This window comes from Palaemon carinicauda, chromosome 17 (genome assembly GCF_036898095.1).
Source record: "Palaemon carinicauda isolate YSFRI2023 chromosome 17, ASM3689809v2, whole genome shotgun sequence".
Classification (NCBI taxonomy): domain Eukaryota; kingdom Metazoa; phylum Arthropoda; class Malacostraca; order Decapoda; family Palaemonidae; genus Palaemon; species Palaemon carinicauda.
In genome coordinates, this window is record NC_090741.1 from 59,808,782 (window position 1) to 59,830,839 (window position 22,058).

Consider the following 22,058-nt stretch of genomic DNA (forward strand, 5'->3'; position numbering starts at 1 on the left):
GTACTTTCATTTTCCATTCCATCCATCTTCCAGGGTGCTCGTCGAATTCAGCCTAGACTGCAAGTATTCCTGCTTATGATGCAGTGTGGCTATCCCGCCGTGGCATAGCAGGTTTGTTTTCCCCAGAGAACTCTCCCTGCCTTCCTCTTGACCGCTCAGGTGCAGGCTTCCGCCTCCTCTGCTGTTTGGAGGGCTGGTGAACTCTGATAGGCTCGGGTTTCGACCTTCTTCAGCGCCGGGACAAGCTTCAGGATGCTTACCATGAGTGTGGGCTCATGGTATTTTGCTTGGAGCCTTCTCTTCCTCTGCCTCAACATCTGGAGTATCTGGCCATGATATTGAGTCAACCGCCTTACCACATTGGAAACCCCGCTTCTCGTCCATCCAGCGAGGTTAAGCAACGTCGGTACTTGGATGGGTGACCACCTGGGGACGCCAGATTCTGTTACCACATCCTCCGAGCCTTCCTTTCGGTTGACTGTGGCAAGACTGAGGAGAGTCGCAGTACCTGTTCTCAGTCAAGCAGAGCTTTCAGCCCTACCTTGGAACGTTTCCTAGTTCTTCTTTCCTCATTGACCCGTCTATAGTCCGAACGGTCGCCTCAGGATAAGTTCCATGTGGGGCGATCCAAGTTCCGGTGGCTTCAGGCAATGTTTAACCGGACTCCCTGACCCTATGGAACCAGCGGAACTATTAGACCTGCAATGGGTGTTGACCTATGGAGCCTCTTGATGGTAGTGGATATTCTCGTCCTTTCCCCACATTCTTGATGCAGTTCTCGGACTCGTCAAAGGAAAGGGGGGGGGGGGCATGTTCCGGTCCAGGCCTATGGTCAAGACCTGAAGGATACCTCTCCATCATTCAGGCAGGCTTAGGGGCCTTAGTCTGGCCCCTCTTCAGATCCTACAGCTCCTGCCGAGTCTCCCCGTTGCGCGTCGACTTCATTCTAACCAGCAGGGGACGCATTTTCACACCTTCACATCTTGCAGTAGAGATACCGGGATGATTGAGATTCTCTCAATACCACCATCGGCTCTCTCATTCCAGGCAGGGGAATGTTTCTCTCAGACTATCCGAGCAGAGCCTCATAGAGAGAGTGTACCTAGGGGTCTTTGACCTTGGGTAACCAGCAAGTGCTGGTCTGGGGGACCTGATCGCGACAGCTTGGAACCTCAAGCTTCCGCTAGTCTTCCCCCCCAGTCTCAGACCCCGAGACACTGGCAAGATGCATTCCGGTGATGGTGGGACAACTTCGACGCCTGCGTCTTCCCTCCTTTTTGTCTGCGGATAATGGGCCTCAACAAGACCAGGTTGTCTGTCAACCTTTCAATGGGAGTGCTCCACTGGGACTACGCGCAGAACGGTTTCTGGACCCTCTGCTTCCCCTGACGGAACTCCCGGGAGAGCTTCTCCCACGGCGCACACTACTCAAGCAACCACACTGCGACATCTCTCCCGAACCGGGGCGTCGCTTCGGCTTCATGCCTGGAGACACTACGCTTCCTCCTCTAGAAGAGACAACCCGCTACAGTCGCGGTACGGAGGTCGCGTCATCTGCGATAGTCATCCACAGGGGTCTCCCAGGCAAAGTGAAGAGTCTAAGGTGGTTGGTTCCGTGGGAGATATACCTCTTCCCTTGAGGCCTCTTCTCCAGCAATAACGGTCTTATTGCCTTTCGGCGGGAGGAAACTCCTTTCCGCTCTCGGCAATGAAGCCTGTCGCTCAGCCTTTCCCTGACCTTCAGGCTTAAAGGAATAACTTTTTCCTGCCCGCTGGATCTATCCTCGCTCATGCGAAGCTACGATCATCCCTGCCCTAGTCGGAGGAAGACCTCCAACTTGGAGCATGGCTCGGACTTTTAGTCCTTTAAGAGATCTTCTCAAGACCCTTTTACGACAGGCCTCGGATTGTATTCCGCCTTGGGTCTTCTGCTCACTCTGGCCACGGCCAGTGTGTAAGCAATCTTCTTGGTCTCTTACTACTCCCCCCTTTCTAAGGAAGAGGGGAAGGCAACATTCAGGCTCGCTCCTGAGTTGTTGGCTAGACTCAGAATCTGAGGGTCCCGGCCCTTCGGTCCGTTTCATTCAAGATTTCGAGTCTCCATTCTGTGTCTGATGTCCCAAGACCTTCTCTTTCTTGCCAGTAAGGAATCGAGAGGTTAGCGCTGGGAACAGCTGCAGTTTGTCCTCAGTTGCAGCCGATTTGGGAACACAAGGAGGACATGGGGGGAGAGTCACCAGTATACCTCTTCAGCCCGGACTCAAGGACATTCATCTCGTCCTGTCTTCAGACCCTCCCCCGTCACGTCGCCCTACAGCACGATGTTGGATACATCGCAACGTCCCTCGCCTTCGAGTAATACTACTCTGTGACGCAGGTGCTACAAGCTGGAGTCTGGAAACGTCTGATGACCTTCGCAGCCCGCTTCCTGCAGGGCGTGACCCACAGGAGTCTCGATACGTTTTCTATCGCTCTGTGGTGGCTACACAACAGCTGGTCTAACCTCAGGCTCCCTTTTGGACAGGTAGCAGAAGGTTGAGGGCATTGTTATCAGGTTTTAGTCTGCATGAACGAAAGAAGTATGTCTGGCCCTTACTTCTTTCTTCATCATCCCCTCTACGGGGAAGCAGCATCCTGGTCTCTGCATAGCTGACCTCGAACCTCTTCAGGTAAACCATGCTTCCTTGTGTTCCGAGTATTGAGTCAATACTGTCGCGTCCCCCATACCCTGACGAGGTGGTATTGGGAACGTCCTAACTCAGAGTTCCTTCTGAAACTCCAGGTCAACTGCCTAGGACGAGTCACACTTCTTCCTTCACACACAAGCTTACGTAGGCCACATAGTTCCTTGCGGAGCAAGGAACTTGTGAGGTGCAGGGACTCCTTTTCTCGAGTGCGACTCACTCGGATTCTGAGTCCCCGGGTAAAGCCAAAGCCAGTATGGCTGGGGACTTTCCACCCTTCCTAAGGGATAAGTCACCCTTTGTAAATAGCGTGGTTTGTATTTCGGTTACGGAACAAATGACAAATTCGAAGATAATTCGTATTTTTCCTAACCATACAAACCTTAGCTATTTACACATATTTGCCCGCCAGCCCTGTCCCCCAAGACAAGTCCTACCTCTAAGTGAAAGTGAGTATTCACCTGTGTGTGAGGGGGAGGAGGGGTAGCTAGCTACCACTCCCCTACCCCCCCGCTAACTAGCGCGGGGGTAATACACCCTCGATAAATTCTAATGGCTCGCCATTTCAGCTACGCTAAAAGTAATACCCTTTGTAAATAGCTAAGGTTTGTATGGTTAGGAAAAATACAAATTATCTTCGAATTTGTCATTTTTTGTATTATATGATACAATATTGTTTTATGACAATATTTCTTTACTTTGTTATTTTCAGTTGGATTTGTATCTGTATCTCTGAATGATTGTAAGTTAAGGACCTTCTGTATAATATAAAGACGAGCAGGTGTCCATAAAGTGTAAATTGAATGATTCATCTAGCGATAGTGAATGTCGTGCTCGAGAGAGAACTCCTGATATTTTACCAGAACTGCTCATGGAGGGAGATTCTCCTTCTAAGCAGTAACCTTATCCCCAATCTCCTCTTCACTCCAGTCATGACTCTCCTTAAAGGTAAGATGCAAGTTAATTTGTCAATTATTTCTATTTTTCATTGTGAATTACTGTAGTAATCTTTATTAATATCTGATGTGAGGGATTATAATTACCATAAAAAAACCTTTAATAATTAGTATATATGTGTATTTATGGGATTGTGGAATATATGGTGAATTTCATTTATTTCTTAATAGAACATTTTCTTAGAATACAGTACAAGCATTTTAAGTTGCGAACTCGTAAATCAAGGTACATTACTATTGTTCTGCAAAACTCAAGGCAAAACTGAACAAATCCAATTGTATAATACAACAAACAATAAGAAACACATGTTTATATCACAAAAAAAAAAAAAATGAGTGAAAACCTAACAATTAGAGGGGCATTCAGTAGAAAGCATGCCTTTCGCCACACAGAGCAGTCTTATTTTGCTCTTAACCCCACTGTGCATCTGTACTAACGAAATATTTGTCAATAACTTGATATTGCAACTATTTTCAAAGTACTGTGGTGTACATATACTTTGATGTACTTTATTAAAAATGTTACAGATTCACTCTTGGGTCATACCCAAAATGACTACCAAGTCTGGTCGAAATTGGTACTTTACTTTTCAAATAAAGTTGCTCACAGACAAATGACGACAGGAGTGAGCGAAGGCAATTACCAGTTATACTAGGACCTAAGAAAATAAAATCCTTCCCTAAAAAATACCCATTTGCAACAACAGCAAAAGATGCACACTTTACCTGCATTTGCCACAACTCAAATCCTCACTCTGATATGCAATGGAATCTAATCGTGCCATTGCCACTATGAACAATGACAATGTCACAATGATGGTAATGGGAACACAAGAAAACTGCACCCAATCTCGAATCCATGAAAGACAGCCAGCTTTAGGTCCACTTTGCATCTTTGACATTCGTCTATGCAGCAAATTATTGTACCTGTAAAAGTTTTCTTTGTATTAAATCAGAGAAATGAATGAATATGAGGTTTGCTAAAGTTGTCGCACATAAACATGTTTTCGTTTATTACTAAAAAAATAGAAATATGGTCAAAATAATACCCAATAGTTTCAGTTTCTAAGTAAAGATATTCAAAACTCAAGTGCACCGCCTGAGAAATTGATAAATGACTTTGCCATTATGTAAAATCCTGTTACACTTCATGATAAGAAAAACATTAAGATGAAAAATCACTTTACTGAAAATTTTAAGGACCAATTAGATAAAATTTTAAGACTCAAATTTATTTATCATGATGGTCGTTTTTGCTACACTATATTTTATAAACGGATGCATTTTTCTGGCAAATCACTTGAAATTGATTGATAAAATGAATTGGACATTTAGCTTGACCGTGATCTTGACCTTCCAAAATGTAATCCTTTTTTTCAGCCTTTTACATAACAGTTACTCCCTGCAAGTTTCATTACTCTACAATTAAAATTGTGGCTAGGAAGCTGTTCACTAACAAGCACATACACACACAAATTACAAATATTCTAACAGGGACGGAAACATAACCTTCCAACTTAGTTGGCAGAAGTAATGACTCAAATGTGTATTTAGTCTTGAAACCGGAATTCCCAGCATGCTGAAGTAGCAGGAAATGCATTAATTTTTTAAGTAGGCCAATTGCATTCTATCAGTATTTTTATTCTCTTCAAACCTTTGCAAAAGGCTCCACACTTATTTTAGAGGATCTGATTGGGAAAATATTTCCTACAGAGATTTCTGTCTCTTATGCTTGGTTGACTTACTGGAGTAACATCATCTTTTTACTGTAGGTCTTTTTGGAAAGTGTTAAATGTCTGTATATCTTTGGATATCCTCCTCATGATTTGTCGGGGTCAAAGATCTGTCATTTCAAGGCATAGAGAAAATGCCTTTCCAGTGGATCAAAATCTGTCCTCTCTTAACTGTAGTTAAATAAAGCACTTGATGGCGGCTTTGTTGATGTTCAAATTAAAACTGAAACCATCACATATTTAGGAAGACATACATGTATGCTGCATATTTGTGCTCTAGATTTCAGGAAACTGTCCTTAAATTTGTTATGGAAAGCTGGAGTAAATGACTGGCCTTTAAATGGTTTTATCATTATTTCAGTCATGTCATTTAATAAATAACTAAGTGTCAAAATATTGCTAACACATGTACTGCCTTCCCATATACAGAAAAGTGATTTATCAACACTTAACAGGGTTTTTTGAAAAACCTGATTTTTTACCACTTCATTCTCAGTTATGGGCATGTTTCGATCTTTTGAAGTAACAAGGCTACATTTCATAACATGAAATTCATCCATTTCAGGGATACTTTAGCAGGTAAATCTCCTTTTCTGTCTTCTTGAAGGTCAGATTCATTGACTCCATTTTAATTTCACTCACTGGGTTCATCTTGAGTTTTGCCCTTTTCCAGAAATCAATCTCAGTCAAAGAAATGATTTTGTAAAATAATTTCTGGAACCAAGTTTCTTAAAGCAATATTTTTTTTGTTTCAGCCACAAACTGCTACACAAGGATTTATCTTGATCCATCAACAGTAAAATTTTCAAAAGCATGATATTTGTTTTGGTCTGGTCTCTGGTTCATTTGAGTTCATAGCTGAGGTCCCTCTTCTATCCTGGGGACACCTTGGGTATCATGGTGAATTATTGCCTGAAGTAACCCTTTGTTAGGCCTGTACACAATCAGGATCTCAGTTTTAGTTTTGATTATGGTCACCAACAGATGTTTAAAGGCTCTGTCAATAGCAATAATAGCTGGACCTTGGGAGTAGGCTGCAGACCCAGTTCTAGTCATGGGAGGCTCTTGAAGTTTGACCTCTGGCGAGAGATTTTGGAGGACGTTCTTTGATAGTATTTATCAAAGGCAAAAGTGGATGAAAATTTTCTGAGTAGTCAATGGTCCTAAAAGATGCTCCCTATTCTCAGTCATCCATGACCATGAGCTGTAGGCCCAGAGGTAACTAAAGCAGCATACCAGAATGTGTACTTCTCTCTTTTCTCCTGTGTGAGTACAGTTAGTTTTTGTAGAGCAGTTGGGAGTCTGTAACCTTCAAGCAACATACTGTATGTGTTGGGAATTTCTTATAAATAATGGTTCTTATTTTAGTGAAATGTCAAACTATTTTACCAATTTTTTATACTTATATGAAGGTACACACCTTAGCTTTCACAAAGTTTAAAAATGGTTATTGGTGAATTAAATTAACGAACCTATAAAAATAATATAAAGGACTTACTCATGGTGTCCCTACTGGTAATACGCACATTAATTTCTTTATTAGCTAGCATAGGGTATGACCTTTGAACATTATTTTAAATGATCTCCTTACCATCTCCAGGGTAAGGGAAAGAGTGTTAACTTACCGTGAGTCCCACAATTCAAGCTCATATTCCCCAAAGTCAAGTCTTCCACTTCCTTCCACCACTGTCTAAAGAAAAAAAGAGAAAAATTAACATCCAGCTACAGTAATATAATTTCCTGATATATATTTTTAAATAAGTTGCTTAGGATAAAGCAAAAACCCTGGGGTTCATATCTGACACTAATATCATCAACCTCATCTCTCACGCCTATTGACGTAGAGTGCCTCGGCTAGACTTCGCCAGTCGTCTCTATCTTGAGCTTTTAAATCAATACTTCTCCATTCACCACCTCCTACTTCACATTTCATAGTCCTCAGCCATGTAGGTCTGGGTCTTCCAACTCTTCTAGTGCCTTGTGGAGCCAAATTGAAAGTTTGGTGAACTAATCTCTCTCGGGGAATGCGAAGAGTCACTATTATGAAAAATATTAATTTATTCAAACTATTCATTGAGATTGATAATCCTCTGATAAAAAGTCCAACTCATCAACATTATATGATAATAATTGTCCAGTCTCCATAAATTCCTTCTCATTAGTCTTGGAAAATACCACAAGTTTTGAAATAAATTTTACAGCATGAAGTACATTTTACACTATTATGATGTTTAATTTTCTCACAAATGGTTTCTAGTTTTAAATGAGACTATCAACTTCTGTACTGTACAGTAATTATTGATACACAGTACAGTACAGTTTACAGATTACACAAATATATTCACTAAGTCTGGAACACATTTTGAAAATGTGCTCCTTCCTTCTCCAGGTAATCAAAACTAACAGCATAGAGCAGTGATTAATCAGTATAAGTTAGTCATGGATAGAAAAATAAAATCATAAATCTCAGATCTTATTGTTGATCCGGCTCATAGGGTGACCAGGGCACCAGCAACCCATTGAAATACTACCGCTAGAGAGTTATTGGAACGTTTGACTGGCCAGACAGTACTACATTGGATCCCTCTCTCTCGTTACAGCTTATTTTTCCTTTGCCTACACATATACTGTACCAAATAGTCCGGCATATTCTTTCCTCATTCTTCTCTGTCCTCATACATCCTGATTTTGCAACTAGTGTTGTAGCTAGCAAGTAATAATAATAGAAAATAATTGGTATCTTGCTGTATTTTCTCATTTATTGGAGGTTCTGCCATTGTGATCCTGGTTTCAAGTCAAAATTTGGTTGATGCTCCAATCATTAGTATCGCCAATATTTTTGTATGCATGTCTCTTATTTTTCACTTACAGTAATACCTTGTAGATTGAATGCCAGAACTCAAACCTTTTGGTGACAAAATTTTTGTTCCCATTTCTTCCCCAATTTAAAAAAAAAAAAAAAAAAATGGAGGCCAAACAACTCGAAAGAGCTTGAATGGACAGAGGCAAATGCAACTGAGCCAGTTTTATGCATATCTCTTCCCAAGTTAAGGCCAGCAAAAAACGATTCTATTAAATGTCTAGTAATTTCATTTATTTTAGTGTTTTTGTTTATTTAAACACAATAGCAAAAGAGATCATGTCTTTGGAGGAGGACAGAGGGAAGCCTACCCTTGGTTCAGTGATAAAGAAAGCAATGGCAAAATAGGCCAAGTCAATTTTTTTTTTTTTTTTTTATAAAAATGGTACACAGCCAAGCTACTAGAGCAGATGGTTTTTATAATGATTATGCATAGATTCATTTCAGAAACATTTTAAAACAGGCAGAAACAATCCTCTATTGATCACTTAATAGCAAAAATGTCCTCATGTGAATCAGTTAGTGCCAGAAAATATGCAAAAAAGAAAAATAATCCAAGAAAGGCAGTTACCCAATGTGTTTGTGTGGGGGTGGTTTATCCCCTTCCACTCATCCCATCCATTCTCCTTATTACTGGTAAAATAAAGGTCAAACTCATTTACTCCATATTTATCCAGTTTATTCTACTAATTACCTCTGCCAACCAAGTTCAAGGAGGTTATGTTTTTGCTCCTGTTTTTGTGCTTGTAAACAGCTTCCTGGCCACAATTTTAATCGTAGAGTAATGAAACTTGCAAGTATTAACTATTATGTATAAAGCTGGAAATTTTAGAAGGTCAAGGATAAAGGTCAAGGTCACGGTCAAGCAAAAATGTTATTTTTATTAGTAAAATAAATTTTTGAATGTACTTACCCGATAATCATGTAGCTGTCAACTCCGTTGCCCGACAGAATTCTATGGAGGGATACGCCAGCTATCACAATACTAGAAGGGGGTGTACTTACCAGCGCCACCTGTGGCCAGGTACTCAAGTACTTCTTGTTGACACCTCCTCAATTATTCCTCGGTCCACTGGTTCTCTATGAGGAGGAAGGGAGGGTCGATTAAATCATGATTATCGGGTAAGTACATTCAAAAATTTATTTTACTAATAAAAATAACATTTTTCAATATTAAACTTACCCGATAATCATGTAGCTGATTCACACCCAGGGGGGTGGGTGAAAAACCAGTGTACAAGACTAAAGGATAGCTAAGTATCCCGTATTTCATATAATCAGTTATCCACAATAACAATGAAATAATAAGTACCTGGTAAGGAAGTCGACTTGAACCGTTACTCTGCCTTTAATAAGATCGTCTTCCTTACTGAGCGCAGCGTTCCTCTTGGGAGGCTGAATCAACTCAAAGGTGCTAAAGTATACAGGGCTGCAACCCATACTAAAGGACCTCATCACAACCTTTAACCTCGGCGCTTCTCAAGAAAGAATTGACCACCCGCCAAATCAACAAGGATGTGGAAGGCTTCTTAGCCGACCGTACAACCCATAAAAAGTATTCAAGAGAAAGGTTAAAAGGTTATGGGATTATGGGAATGTAGTGGCTGAGCCCTCGCCTACTACTGCATTCGTTGCCACGAATGGTCCCAGGGTGTAGCAGTACTCGTAAAGAGACTGGACATCTTTGAGATAGAATGATGCGAACACTGACTTGCTTCTCCAATAGGTTGCATCCATAACACTCTGCAGAGAATGGTTCTGTTTGAAGGCCACTGAAGTAGCCACAGCTCCCACTTCATGTGTCCTTACCTTCAGCAAAGCAAGGTCTTCTTCCTTCAGATGAGAATGTGTTTCTCTAATCAGAAGCCTGAATAGTAAGAAACTGAGTTCTTAGAACTTGGAAAAGAAGGTTTCTTGATAGCACACTATAAGGCTTCTGATTGTCCTTGTAAAGGTTAAGACCTTTTTAGATAGTACCTAAGAGCTCTAACTGGGCAAAGTACTCTCTTCAGATCATTCCCCACCAAGTTGGACAGGCTTGGGATCTCGAACGACTTAGGCCAAGGACGTGAAGGAAGCTCGTTTAGCAAAAACCGAGCTGCAAGGAACATGTAGCCGTTTCAGATGTGAAAACAATGATCCTGCTGAAGGCGTGGATCTCACTTACTCTTTTAGCTGTTGTCAAGCACACGAGGAAAAGAGTTTTTAATGTGAGGTCCTAAAAAGAGGCTGATTGGAGAGGTTCAAATCTTGATGACATAAGGAACCTTAGGACCACGTCTAGATTCCAGCCTGGAGTGGACAACCGACGTTCCTTTGAGGTCTCAAAAGACCTAGGGAGGTCCTGTAGATCTTTGTTGGTGGAAAGATCCAAGCCTCTGTGGCGGAAAACCGCTGCCAACATACTTCTGTAACCCTTGATCGTAGGAGCTGAAAGGGATCTTACTTTCCTTAGATATAACAGGAAGTCAGCAATCTGGGTTACAGTGGTACTGGTTGAGGAAACTGCATTGGTCTTGTACCAGCTACGGAAGACTTCCCCTTGAGACTGATAGATTCTGAGAGTGGATGTACTCCTTGCTTTGGCAATCGTTCTGGCTGCCTCCTTCGAAAAGCCCCTAGCTCTTGAGAGTCTTTCGAAAGTCTGAAGGCAGTCAGACGAAGAGCGTGGAGGATTGGGTGTACCTTCTTTACGTGAGGTAGACTTAGAAGGTTCACTCCTAGAGGAAGAGTCCTGGGAATGTCGACCAGCCATTGCAGTACCTCTAAGAACCATTCTCTCGCGAACCAGAGCGGAGCCAACCAACGTCAGCCGTGTCCCTTTGTGAGAGGAGAACTTCTGAAGTACCCTGTTGACAATCTTGAACGGCGGGAATGCATACAGGTCGAGATGGAACCAATCCAGCAGAAAAGCATCCACGTGAACTGCTGCTGGGTCTGGAATCGGAGAACAATACAACAGGAGTCTCTAGGTTATCGAGGTAGTGAACAGATCTATGGTTGGCTGACCCCACAGGGCCCAAAGTCTGTTGCAAACATTCTTGAGAAGGGTCCACTCTGTGGGGATGACCTGACCCTTCCGTCTGAGGTGATCTGCCATGACATTCATACCGCCCTGAATGAACCTCGTTACCAGTTAGCTTTCGATCTTTAGACCAGATGAGTAGGTCCCTTGCGATCTAGAACAACTTCCACGAAAGAGTCCCTCCCTGCTTGAAGATGTAAGCCAGGGCTGTGGTGTTGTCAGAGTCCACCTCCACCACTTTGTTAAGCTGGAGGGACTTGAAGTTTATCAAGGCCAGAATAACCGCCAACAACTCCTTGCAATTGATGTGAAGTGTCCTTTGCTCCTGATTCCATGTTCCCGAGCATTCTTGTCCGTCCAAAGTCGCACCCCAGCCCGTGTCTGATGCGTCCGAGAGGAGACGGCGGTCGTGTTTCTGAACAGCCAAAGGTAGACTTCCTTGAGAAGAAAGCTGTTCTTACACCACGCGAGAGAAGACCTCCTCTCTTCGGAAACAGGAACTGAGACCGTCTCTAGCGTCATGTCCTTTATCCAGTGAGCAGCTAGATGATACTGAAGGGGGGGGAGGTGGAGTCTCCCTAACACGATGAACAGGGCCAGCGATGAAAGTGTCCCTGTTAGACTCATCCACTACCTGACTGAGCATCGGTTCCTTCTCAGCATGCTCTGGATGCATTCTAGGGCTTGGAAGATCCTTGGGGCCGACGGAAAAGTCCGAAAAGCTCGACTCTGAAGATCCATACCCAAGGAGACAATGGTCTGGGATGGAACGAGCTGAGACTCCTCAAAATTGACCAGGAGGCCCAGTTCCTTGGTCAGATCCATAGTCCATTTGAAAATCTCCAGACAGCGACGACTTGTGGGAGCTCTTAAAAGCCAGTCGTCTGACGGAGCCGGACACAAGATCATGGTACTGCTGCACAGTCTGTGAACTGTCAATCATGGGCAAGCGAGGAAGTACAGTGACAACCCGAATCTGTCTAGACTGTCAGGGTCGTACAGACAACTCCTTATCGGGTTGCTGAGGTTGCCGCACTGCGTCACAACAAGTCACTTCTGTTGGTTGTTGAACGTCTTCCCCGTGACACATTGACTCCGTAAACAGAAAATCCTCTAACAAGGACTAAGCTTGGATTGCATGTCTTGCAACACAGCTCAAGGTCTATGGGAGCAGGTGTGGTAACAGACGGGATTAGCGACTGAAGTGGAACCATTACCTTCCCTGAAAGCATGTTACGCTTAAATAAAAGTCCATAGGAGGCTATGCAGCTAAAGGCTCCCTCCAAATGACAGAGTCCTCAAGGGAATATCAGAAGGAGGGAGAAAATAACTTTCTCATCTACAGGGACCATATCCTAGAAAAGCTAAGTTCTCTCAGTGAGGGTTCACTGGTGCAAAAGCAGCAGACTAGAAGGCAACGTTATGAAACTGCTTGACAGTCTAGTGAGTTGGCAACAACCAAAGATGTGTGACTGAGAAGCATGCGGTAAGGTATGCAGAGCATGTTGTATGCAGAGTATGCTGTATGCAGAGCATGCTGAATGTAGAGCATGTTGTATGCAGAGCATGCTGAATGCAGAGCATGCTGAATGCAGAGCATGTTGTATGCAGAGCATGCTGAATGCAGAGCATGCTGTATGCAGAGCATGCTGTATGTAGAGCATGTTGTATGCAGAGCATGCTGAATGCAGAGCATGCTGTATGCAGAGCATGTAGTATGCAGAGCATGCTGTAAGCAGAGCATGCTGTATGTAGAGCATGCTGTAAGGTAAGCAGAGCGTGTGCATGGCGTTTAACATTTCTCAGAAATTCCATGACCAGTGCTAGAGTGCTTTATGCATGCTTGCATGGGGTTTAAATATCAACATAATATTTACCTTACATTCATAACTCATGATTCATATTTTTTGCCATATTCTGCGATATTGTTAAAAACATATTGCAAGGAATACAAATATATTTTTATAAGTAATACAAATAACCTCCATTATCATAAGGTTTGAAAATGGAGGTAAGGTATGCTGAACAGCAGAGTCAGAACGAGCTGGAACAACAATAGTTGAGGTTTCCTCTTCAAGACTCTGTTGAGGGAACACCTGAGGCTCAGTCTGCAAAGGCTGATCAAAGGAAGTAGCAGAAGGTAGGCGCATGGGTGGAGGAGGCTGACTCCTGGGATGAGTGGCTGAACTCAAGGGTTGCGCTTGCTGAGCGGTTGGCGGAAGCGGAGTAGCAAGTTCCTGTTCCTGTGGTGTGAGCGGAGCGCGATGAGGTAGAGGTTGCGCAGAACAAGGTAAATGTCTCGCAAGCTGAGGCTCCTGAGGCGCAAGGCTAAGGTGTAGTGGTGCTTGCCTTGTGGAGGGTTGAGCTCGCTGCAGCGAGAGCTGAGGAGACTGACTCAAGGACGGGAGAGGTTGTTGTACCTCAACCGAGTGTTGCATCACTGGTGGAGCAGCAAGTGGAGGCGGAGGAAGAGAGGTATAATCCTCCTGATCCCATTGTAAAGGTTGCCTTAAAGAAGGCGGAGGCTGAGCACCACTGGGAACAGCCAACTCAGAACGTGGCTCAACATCGTACGCCTGGCAGGTGGTACTGCGATCAGGCGGAGCGAGCGCAGGCGGAGGGAGTGTAGGCGGAGGCGGAGGCGCAACACTCTCAGCCCGACACTCACGCATCAAGACCGAAAGTTGTGACTGCATGGACTGCAGTAGAGTCAACTTGGGGTCGGCAGACACTAAGGTCTGCTGAGGTAAAGCCTTAACAGCAGAGATCTGTTGCGGCAGAACCTTACTCCTCTTAGGCGGAGTGCATTCAACTGATGACTGAGGAGAGTCAGAGCTAACCCAATGACTGCATCCGGGTTGTTGAACTCTAACTTCGTACGTCTGGCATAGGTCTGGACTTTATGTTTAAGAGGTATTGAGACCTGAGACCAGCGTTTTCTCCCCTAAATTTCTTCTGCAGACGAGCAAAATAAGGGCTCAATCGTCTGCGGGTGGGAGTGACGGTCTCAGTAAGACACGCCCACAACCACCGAGGATACTTCTGTGCGCCGATCAAGGCCTGCTGCACCCTTTTGTCCTTCGACATTGCTTCTCCCCTGGGCTTGGGAGCTTGCAAGAGGTCCCGGACTGGGAGAACGACTGGCGCGCACAGAAGTACCCTCACGCACAACACTGACACACTTTGCGCTAATCACTTATCACTTTGATTTTCTGTTTGCACTTATTTCACTGAACTCGAAACTTTAAGTGGTTTGTACCTGAAACACGCAATTCTATCCTTTCTCAAAAGTTAGTAATTGCGAAAACAGAATTACAATGTAACAGAAAAATCTAATGAAAGATAAATAATTCAGTGGCTGGAAAGAGACTAAACACTAGATCACTCTAGAAACGTTTACTTTCTTCCCCTAAAGAGACTAGGGAGAAGAGCAAAAAACGATAACAACGTTACTCGTACGCCTGGCAGGCTTGAATGAAACGTTTACTCTTTCTCCCTCCGTCTCTATCTCTCTCTCACTCTCTCTCTCTCTTGACTTAGAACCTGAGAGAAGAGCCCAATCATATATATCGTTAAAACATATTATTGTTAAAGGAAAAAACTGAAATATTTCCCAAAATGAAAAGTTCCTTTATTAGGATTAAAAACATTAAGTTAAGAAAGAATGAACAAAACGCTAGACACGGTTACTCTTACTGCAATGTGAAACCGTGAAAATTCTTTCTCTATCGTAACGATAGAGTGCAAGTTGAACGTTCTGAACGTCAACAACTGCAGAGACAAAACAAAACGTTAGTTCAACTTTGAAAACAGTACTAGACTATCAAAGAAATTCTTTCAAAGACATTAATAGCATAATATGTTAACAGGTAAAACCGAAATGACGGGCTCAATGTTAATTAACTTCGGTACTAAGAAAAGACCGCCTACTATTAGGAAGGTCGAATATAAACAAATATAAAAATTAATTTTAATAAGTTTATAAAAAAAAGGAAGTTAATCGAAGAGGCCTATAAGAGGCGGAGAGATATAAAATAAATCTATAACTTTTGTCAAGCAAAATTAAGAAAAAGAGAGTCTATACTCTCTTAGACACCAACACTTCCGTCTAAGGGAAGGGTCGGCCATTTAAAGGTGAAAGAGAGTTCATACTCTCTTCGTCACCATAATCAAATTAATTCCAAAAGCTAACTAAGCTAATATAGAAGTTTCCAGTAAAGCGACAGCCGAAATCAAAGAGAAATACTTCACCAAAGTCGTGAAAATACTCCAAGAACATAAGCGTATCCCAGAACGTCTTGCCGGAAGCACGACAGAGGAATAATTGAGGAGGTGTCAACAAGAAGTACTTGAGTACCTGGCCACAGGTGGCGCTGGTAAGTACACCCCCTTCTAGTATTGTGATAGCTGGCGTATCCCTCCATAGAATTCTGTCGGGCAACGGAGTTGACAGCTACATGATTATCGGGTAAGTTTAATATTGAAAATGTCCATTTCATGTAATCAGCCATAAGTTTGGATATCGTTGTCCCACAGACTTCAAACTTAGTTCATATTTGAATGTATGAAAATCCATGCCAATTAATACATGTTAAGGTCAAGGTTGAGCAAAAGAGCAAAAGGTTGAAAAATAAGCCGACGCAGCAGAGGTCTTCACTCTACTGAGTGCCCCTCTAATTACATGTGTTTTTCTTAGTTTTACTATGGTTTATTTACAGTACTGTAACTGTAATTTGATATCGTAAAATTTGCTATTAAAAAGAGCATTCTTAGGTGGGGAACCAATTAATCCTTTTTCCATTCATTCTCATGAGGAAAATTGATTGGGTGTTCGAACAGTTCAAATAAATCGTGTTTGATCTCACGAGGTACCACGGTATGTCGCACTTCATACTTGTGGATAAGGAGAGCCTCTATGAAAGGGAGGCAACAGTCACATGAAGCTTGACAAATAAGTAAGGGAAAAAGTCTTACAACTTGGATTGGAGAGTGGTAGACCATTTAGTGTTTCTCAAAATCCTCTTGATTTGGTCATGGATTGTTTTTTCATAAGTGAGGTTTTTTGTTTTATTAATATTCTTGCAGTAACCCTTCTTTTATTATTATATTTATGATGGCATATTATTATTATTATTATTATTATTAGCTGAGCTAAACCCTAGTTGGAAACCTAAGATGCTATAAGGCCAAGGACCCCAACAGGGAAAATAGCCCAGTGAGGAAAAGGAATAAGGAAACAGATAGAATAGTGTGCCTGCGAGTACCCTCAAGCAAGAGAACTCTAACCCAAGACAGTACAAAACCATGGTACAGAGGCTATGGCACTACCAAAGACTAGAGAACAATAATTTGATTATGGAGTGTCCTTCTCCTAGAAGAGGCGCTCACGATACCTAAATAGTCTCTTCTATTCTTACCAAGTGGAAACTAGCTGCTGAACAATTACAGTACAATAGTTAACCCCTAGAGTGAAGAAGGATCTTCACCTTCGCCAAGAAGGTTATATTTTTGAGTCAATTTGTTTATTCATATATCTATTTTTATGTTATTGTTGCTAGGTGTATGAGGAATTTTTATGTTATTGTTGCTAGGTGTATGAGGAAAGAGGAGAATATATAAGGAATGGCCAGACTATTTGGCGTATGTGTAGGCAAAGGAGAAATGAGTCGTAACCAGAGAGGGATCCAATGTATTACTATCTTGCCAATCAAATGACTCATTAACTCTAGTGATAGTATTGCAATGCTCTCTTACTATTGCTCAAGATACAAACTTCAACAGAATATTTTACTATTTCGAATGAAGTTTCATTTCTTATGGGTAGGCCTCTATTTAAGCTAAGAAATAACTTATCCTACTAAGGTTCAACCTACAGGAATAGCTCTGTCCTTGAAACCATCATTTAGAACTTTTATCAGTTCTGACTTGGCAGTTTAGATATTTTTAAATTGCTTCACCATATTTCAGTATTTTAGTTATACCTTCTTGAAAGGGAGTTTAATTACCTCTCATTAAAAGAAAGCTAAACCCCATTCAAACACATCTGAACTCACTTTACCCAAGGAAAACATTAGCAAAGTTTGGTCTGGACCAATCCGCTGTTTCTGAAAATCCCCGCAAAAATGTAAAAAGTTCATGAATGATAATCAATCATACTGTGCATGCATACATACCATAAGCACATAGAAATATACAAATAGACATACAAATGGATAATGGGCCTCATATGAAATAGATATCATGTTATTACAAATGTAATTTTCCTTTCTGTATTAATTGATACAATATTGTTTTATTACCGTATTTCTTTATCATATCTGTTATTTTCCGTTCGATTTGTGTTTCTCATAATGTTTGTAAATTGATTACCTTCTGTATACTTTCGTTTACTATCAAAGCCATATTATCCTTAAGGCTGACTAGGCTGAAGAGCAGAGGGCTATGGAAATTTATTTTTATTCTAGTGTTGAATGTTAAAACTATGGATTATTTTCTTGTATTATTATTGTAATAAATTGTACGAAAGGAGAGCGTGTAATTCGCGGAGGTCGTGGTCTTGGGGGTTTTCAAGAGGTTCAAAGAAACTTAAAGCCTAGGGGGTCTGTCATGGGTTAATACAGCACTATAAATATACTTCATTAGTATGTATTTTAGTGTTCTTTAGCAATTTCCACAAACTCTGTAATTGCAAAGACTCCTTTAGATTCGTCCAACTGACCTAACGTAACTTTTACCATCATCTCTATCCTCAATTCTTCTTTAACCTAGATGGGGATTATTTGGAGATTACCTGACGACCCTCAAAAAGGTGGTAGTCATAAAGATTAGTTTTCCCTAACCTAACCTAGTACGCCATGCCTTTACTCATCGGTTATAATGAGCCAATTTTTTTTTCTGTGAAAGCGGGTCATTATATATATATATATATATATATATATATATATATATATATATATATATATATATATATATAAACCAGTGTACCCTCGGTGACTTTCTCTTGCCTTTATTCTGCCGAACTCTGGTCACAATACCTAAACTGTCCTAGGACTGTTTTTACTCAAAGAACATCTTATTTTATCCGAAACAACGTAAAAGTAAAGTTAAACCTAAGTTTTATGGCCCCTTCAATTGATCTGAATAAAAAAAAGGCATCTGTACCCATTAGGTTAACCAGCCTAAATGTACCCTAGCCCCCGAGACAAAAAGAGGTTAGGCTACTAATACGCTTGATATTATATAAAACACTGCAAGCAACATACAATAAAGGTTATTAGTGCACAATCCTTTTATCATTCTTATATTGCTATCAAGTTAAGTTATTTCAATTCTTTTAGGACAAATTTTAACATACCTCGCCTTCCTGTATGCAAACTTTCTTTTTATCACCCGCTATTGTATACTTCATAGTTACTTTTCAGCTACGGAAACGTATCTAAGACGTAGATAAAACACAAAGAATGTACTTCACACAACACTGAACCAATGGACAACAAGTTGCTAGTACAGTACTATCAATTAGTGGCATCTGCAATAAGAATAAGATCAGCTGATTTTGAAAGCACGCTAACTGGTAGCGTTGCCAAACGTATGAATGTCGTTACAAAGTTTACTTTTTTTCAAATCTTCTGTAACTTTTCAAGATACGTTTTAACAAATTGAACCATAACGCATCACTCTGGGTATTGTAGATGTAAGATAAGATATGAAGGGCAGGAAACTCGAAACGTTTGAAAACGTTCGATATCTTGCGTTTAAGTAAAATGTAAACAAACAAAATATAAGAAAATTCCTTGAGATGAGCATCCCCAGGTTGCCAAAACTGATAATGGCAAGAAGTTATCCTATCTGATTTCAAGGTAGAATGGGATAAAAGTAAAGGTTGGGGATTTCATTATTAATTAATGTATGGAACAGGTAAAATTATCATAATTATAATAATAGAAATAAAGTTAGAAGCTTTGCATCCATCTTTAAGATAGAGTGCCCGCAAACTTATTTTGCGAAGTGAGTAATACAGTACCAGGAACCCAGTTGATGCTTTGTTCGAAGATTAAAAGTCACATGATGAGTAAAAGTCTAAATGTAGCAACTTGGATTTAAAGCATCCTGCTATTCCAGCTAGGACTTGTAGCTTAGTTAGCAATAATAATAATATTAGGAAATTTATGTAAGGAATCTAAAACTCTGGGAGTCTAGGGTAGTGACGCTTACGCAGGAAAAAAATCGTTAAGGTCTTGGGAATTATAATATAAAAATTGTGAAATAATTGATATGGATGATTAAGGAAATTACTTATGGTGCAGATGGACATTTTAGAACGATTAATGCGAATTTTATTTAAGGCAAAACAAAGTAATAATGATATAAGGATTTATATGGTCAGGTATTTTAAAAATTCAGAGGTGGGCACGTCACCCGTTTGGGCCCATTGTGTCAGCGTCAATTCGTCATCCCCCCCCCCACCCCCGGGGGAGGTGGGGGGGTTGAGTTCAGTCTGGCAATTCTTCGAATATTTCAATTGTTTCTTTTTTTACTTTATTTTTTTACACCATTGCCGATACGGTAATCTTAACTAAACCTAATGTGCGTGAAACATCACACACACACACACACACACACACACACACACACACACACACACACACACACACACACACACACACATATATATATATATATATATATATATATATATATATATATATATATATATATATATAATACTATGAAATTGATATTTTACAAATCAATTGATATTTTAATTTATTTTAATTTATTATTATTATTGATATTATTTGGATTATTCAATTAAACATAAAACTCAGCCTTATTTATTTTCATTTGTTGTAAAATAAAAGAAATTTCAGGGTTGGCATGGAAATGTGTGTCGAGCTTGTTTAGTAAATAATAAGAGGCGAAATACTAATGAAATTAAGTATTGTGAGGTATATTTCGTTATTTTTAAATTAAATAAATAATTAATAAATAAATAATAGATTGAATATAAATAATAGTATAAATAATTAGTATAAATATTTGAGAGATGCCGCAAATTAAATTTCTAGTAGAGTTGTACGGTCGTAGATAATTGATGTGGTTACCGTTTAGCTCGCTTGTTTTCTGTTTTATGGAGCAAATCAGTAGAAATTTATAGTTATAAACTAGTATAATTCATGTTATATACTTGCAAGACTAATTTAAAATATTGCACTGTAAAAAAGATTGAGTTAATAAATATCTACTAATACCGATGAGATCATGGTGAGGGGTAGATGGAGAAGGTTTGGCCATGCTGTTTCCACTCCCCCAGAGAGAATAGAAACTGTGTCTTTGAAACCTTAGCTCGAACAGGTTGGTTTCTGAAATTTGGTTCTAAAATAGGCTCCTTTTTGTTAATTACGATTATTTTCTTTTACGTATTAATATACTTTTGTAGGTAGTAGGTTGGCCAGGGTACCAGCCACTACCGCTAGAGAGTTATGGGGTCCTTTGACAGTTAGACCTGCCAGACAGTACTACATTGGATCCTTCTCTCTGGTTACGGTGCACTTTCCTATTGCTTACACATACACCGAATAGTCTGGCCTATTCTTTACAGATTCTCCTCTGCCCTCATACATCTGACAACACTGAGATTATCAAACAATTCTTCTTTACCCAAGGGGTTAATTACTACACTGTAATTGTAGCCCCGTGAGGAAAGGAAACAAGGAATTAAATACACTATATATGAGACGCAATAAATAAACGTGTTAAAGAGCAGTAACAACGTTAAAATAGATATATCATATTTAAGGTATGAAGAGAAATTTATTTAAATCTGTTTTAAATAAAGCCATTTGCAGAAAATATTCTAATACCAACATTCTCAGAAGCGTTAAAGTTAAACTGCTCGGCATATGCGCAAAGTTAGAACAATAAGATTAATAAAAATGACAGAAAATGCATGAACATCAACTATAACATTACAAAAGCCCGCATTTTAAATACATATAAACGGATATTGTTAGGCCTATATAACCTTTCCCATTAGCCAACAATCATGCTGTTATTTCCCACATCGAGACATCTATCCTTATACCTTTACTGACGTGAAGAGCATATACCGAATCAGTGAGATCTGTAGAGATCTGTAGTAGTCGAATGATTATGTAATATTATTTCCTCTGCAAGGCTGGTTTTATTGACATGCTGTGTCTCTGGACGTCCTACTGGAAAAGTAAAATTAAGAGGGGAAAAATATTAATATCAACTTTCAACTTCATCGCGGTTATGTTTTGATAGACGTGTATTTGTATGTTTGTATATCTGTGTTTATATTTCCCATAACTCAAAAACTATTTGACCGAATTTCATAAAATTTGGTGGGAGGATTAGCCATGATCCAAGGACAATTTGATTAGATTTTAGGAGAGCTTGTGGCAAAGGTCAAGGTCAGGACAAGGTCAAAACGTATTTTTCTATATCTTAGTCAATTTTCATCTGAATTGCATGAAACTAGTTCTAAAATGTGTATAATTGAATTGCCCGTTCTAGTTCTTTGCTTTGCTAACATTATTGGGTATTGGTATATAGAAATATTGATTGAGATCGGTGTATTCTTCTCTTGTAGTTTATTTAATTCCTTGTTTCCTTTCCTCACTAGACTATTTTTCCCTGTTGGAGCCCATAGGCTTATAGCATCCTGCTTTTCCAACTAGGTTTGTAGCCTAGCTTGTAATAATAATAATAATAATAATAATAATAATAATAATTTATTATTATTATTATTATTATTATTATTATTATTATTATTAT

At 40.3% G+C, this 22,058-nt stretch overlaps 2 protein-coding genes across 5 annotated transcripts in view; one reads left to right on the forward strand and one right to left on the reverse strand.

Moving 5' to 3' along the window:
* Ppat-Dpck (Bifunctional Phosphopantetheine adenylyltransferase - Dephospho-CoA kinase) overlaps positions 1-22,058 on the forward strand; it is a 266,249-nt gene that overhangs the window by 141,710 nt on the left and 102,481 nt on the right. The window contains exon 6 of the mRNA XM_068391102.1: positions 3,397-3,632. The gene's annotated coding sequence lies outside the window, so the exon portion shown is untranslated. The remainder of the gene's footprint in view (positions 1-3,396; positions 3,633-22,058) is intronic.
* Positions 1-22,058, reverse strand: part of LOC137656798 (5'-3' exonuclease PLD3-like) — an 85,769-nt gene that overhangs the window by 43,357 nt on the left and 20,354 nt on the right. For 2 of the 4 annotated variants that reach the window (XM_068391098.1, XM_068391096.1), the window contains exons 2-3: positions 6,999-7,063; positions 4,367-4,567 (exon numbers count right to left, since the gene is read on the reverse strand). In XM_068391098.1, coding sequence (XP_068247199.1) covers positions 4,367-4,567; positions 6,999-7,063 — 266 coding nt within the window. Of the gene's footprint in view, positions 1-4,366; positions 4,568-6,998; positions 7,064-18,612; positions 18,974-21,342; positions 21,473-22,058 lie in introns of those variants that run through there. The other 2 variants (XM_068391099.1, XM_068391097.1) reach the window with 2 other exon arrangements.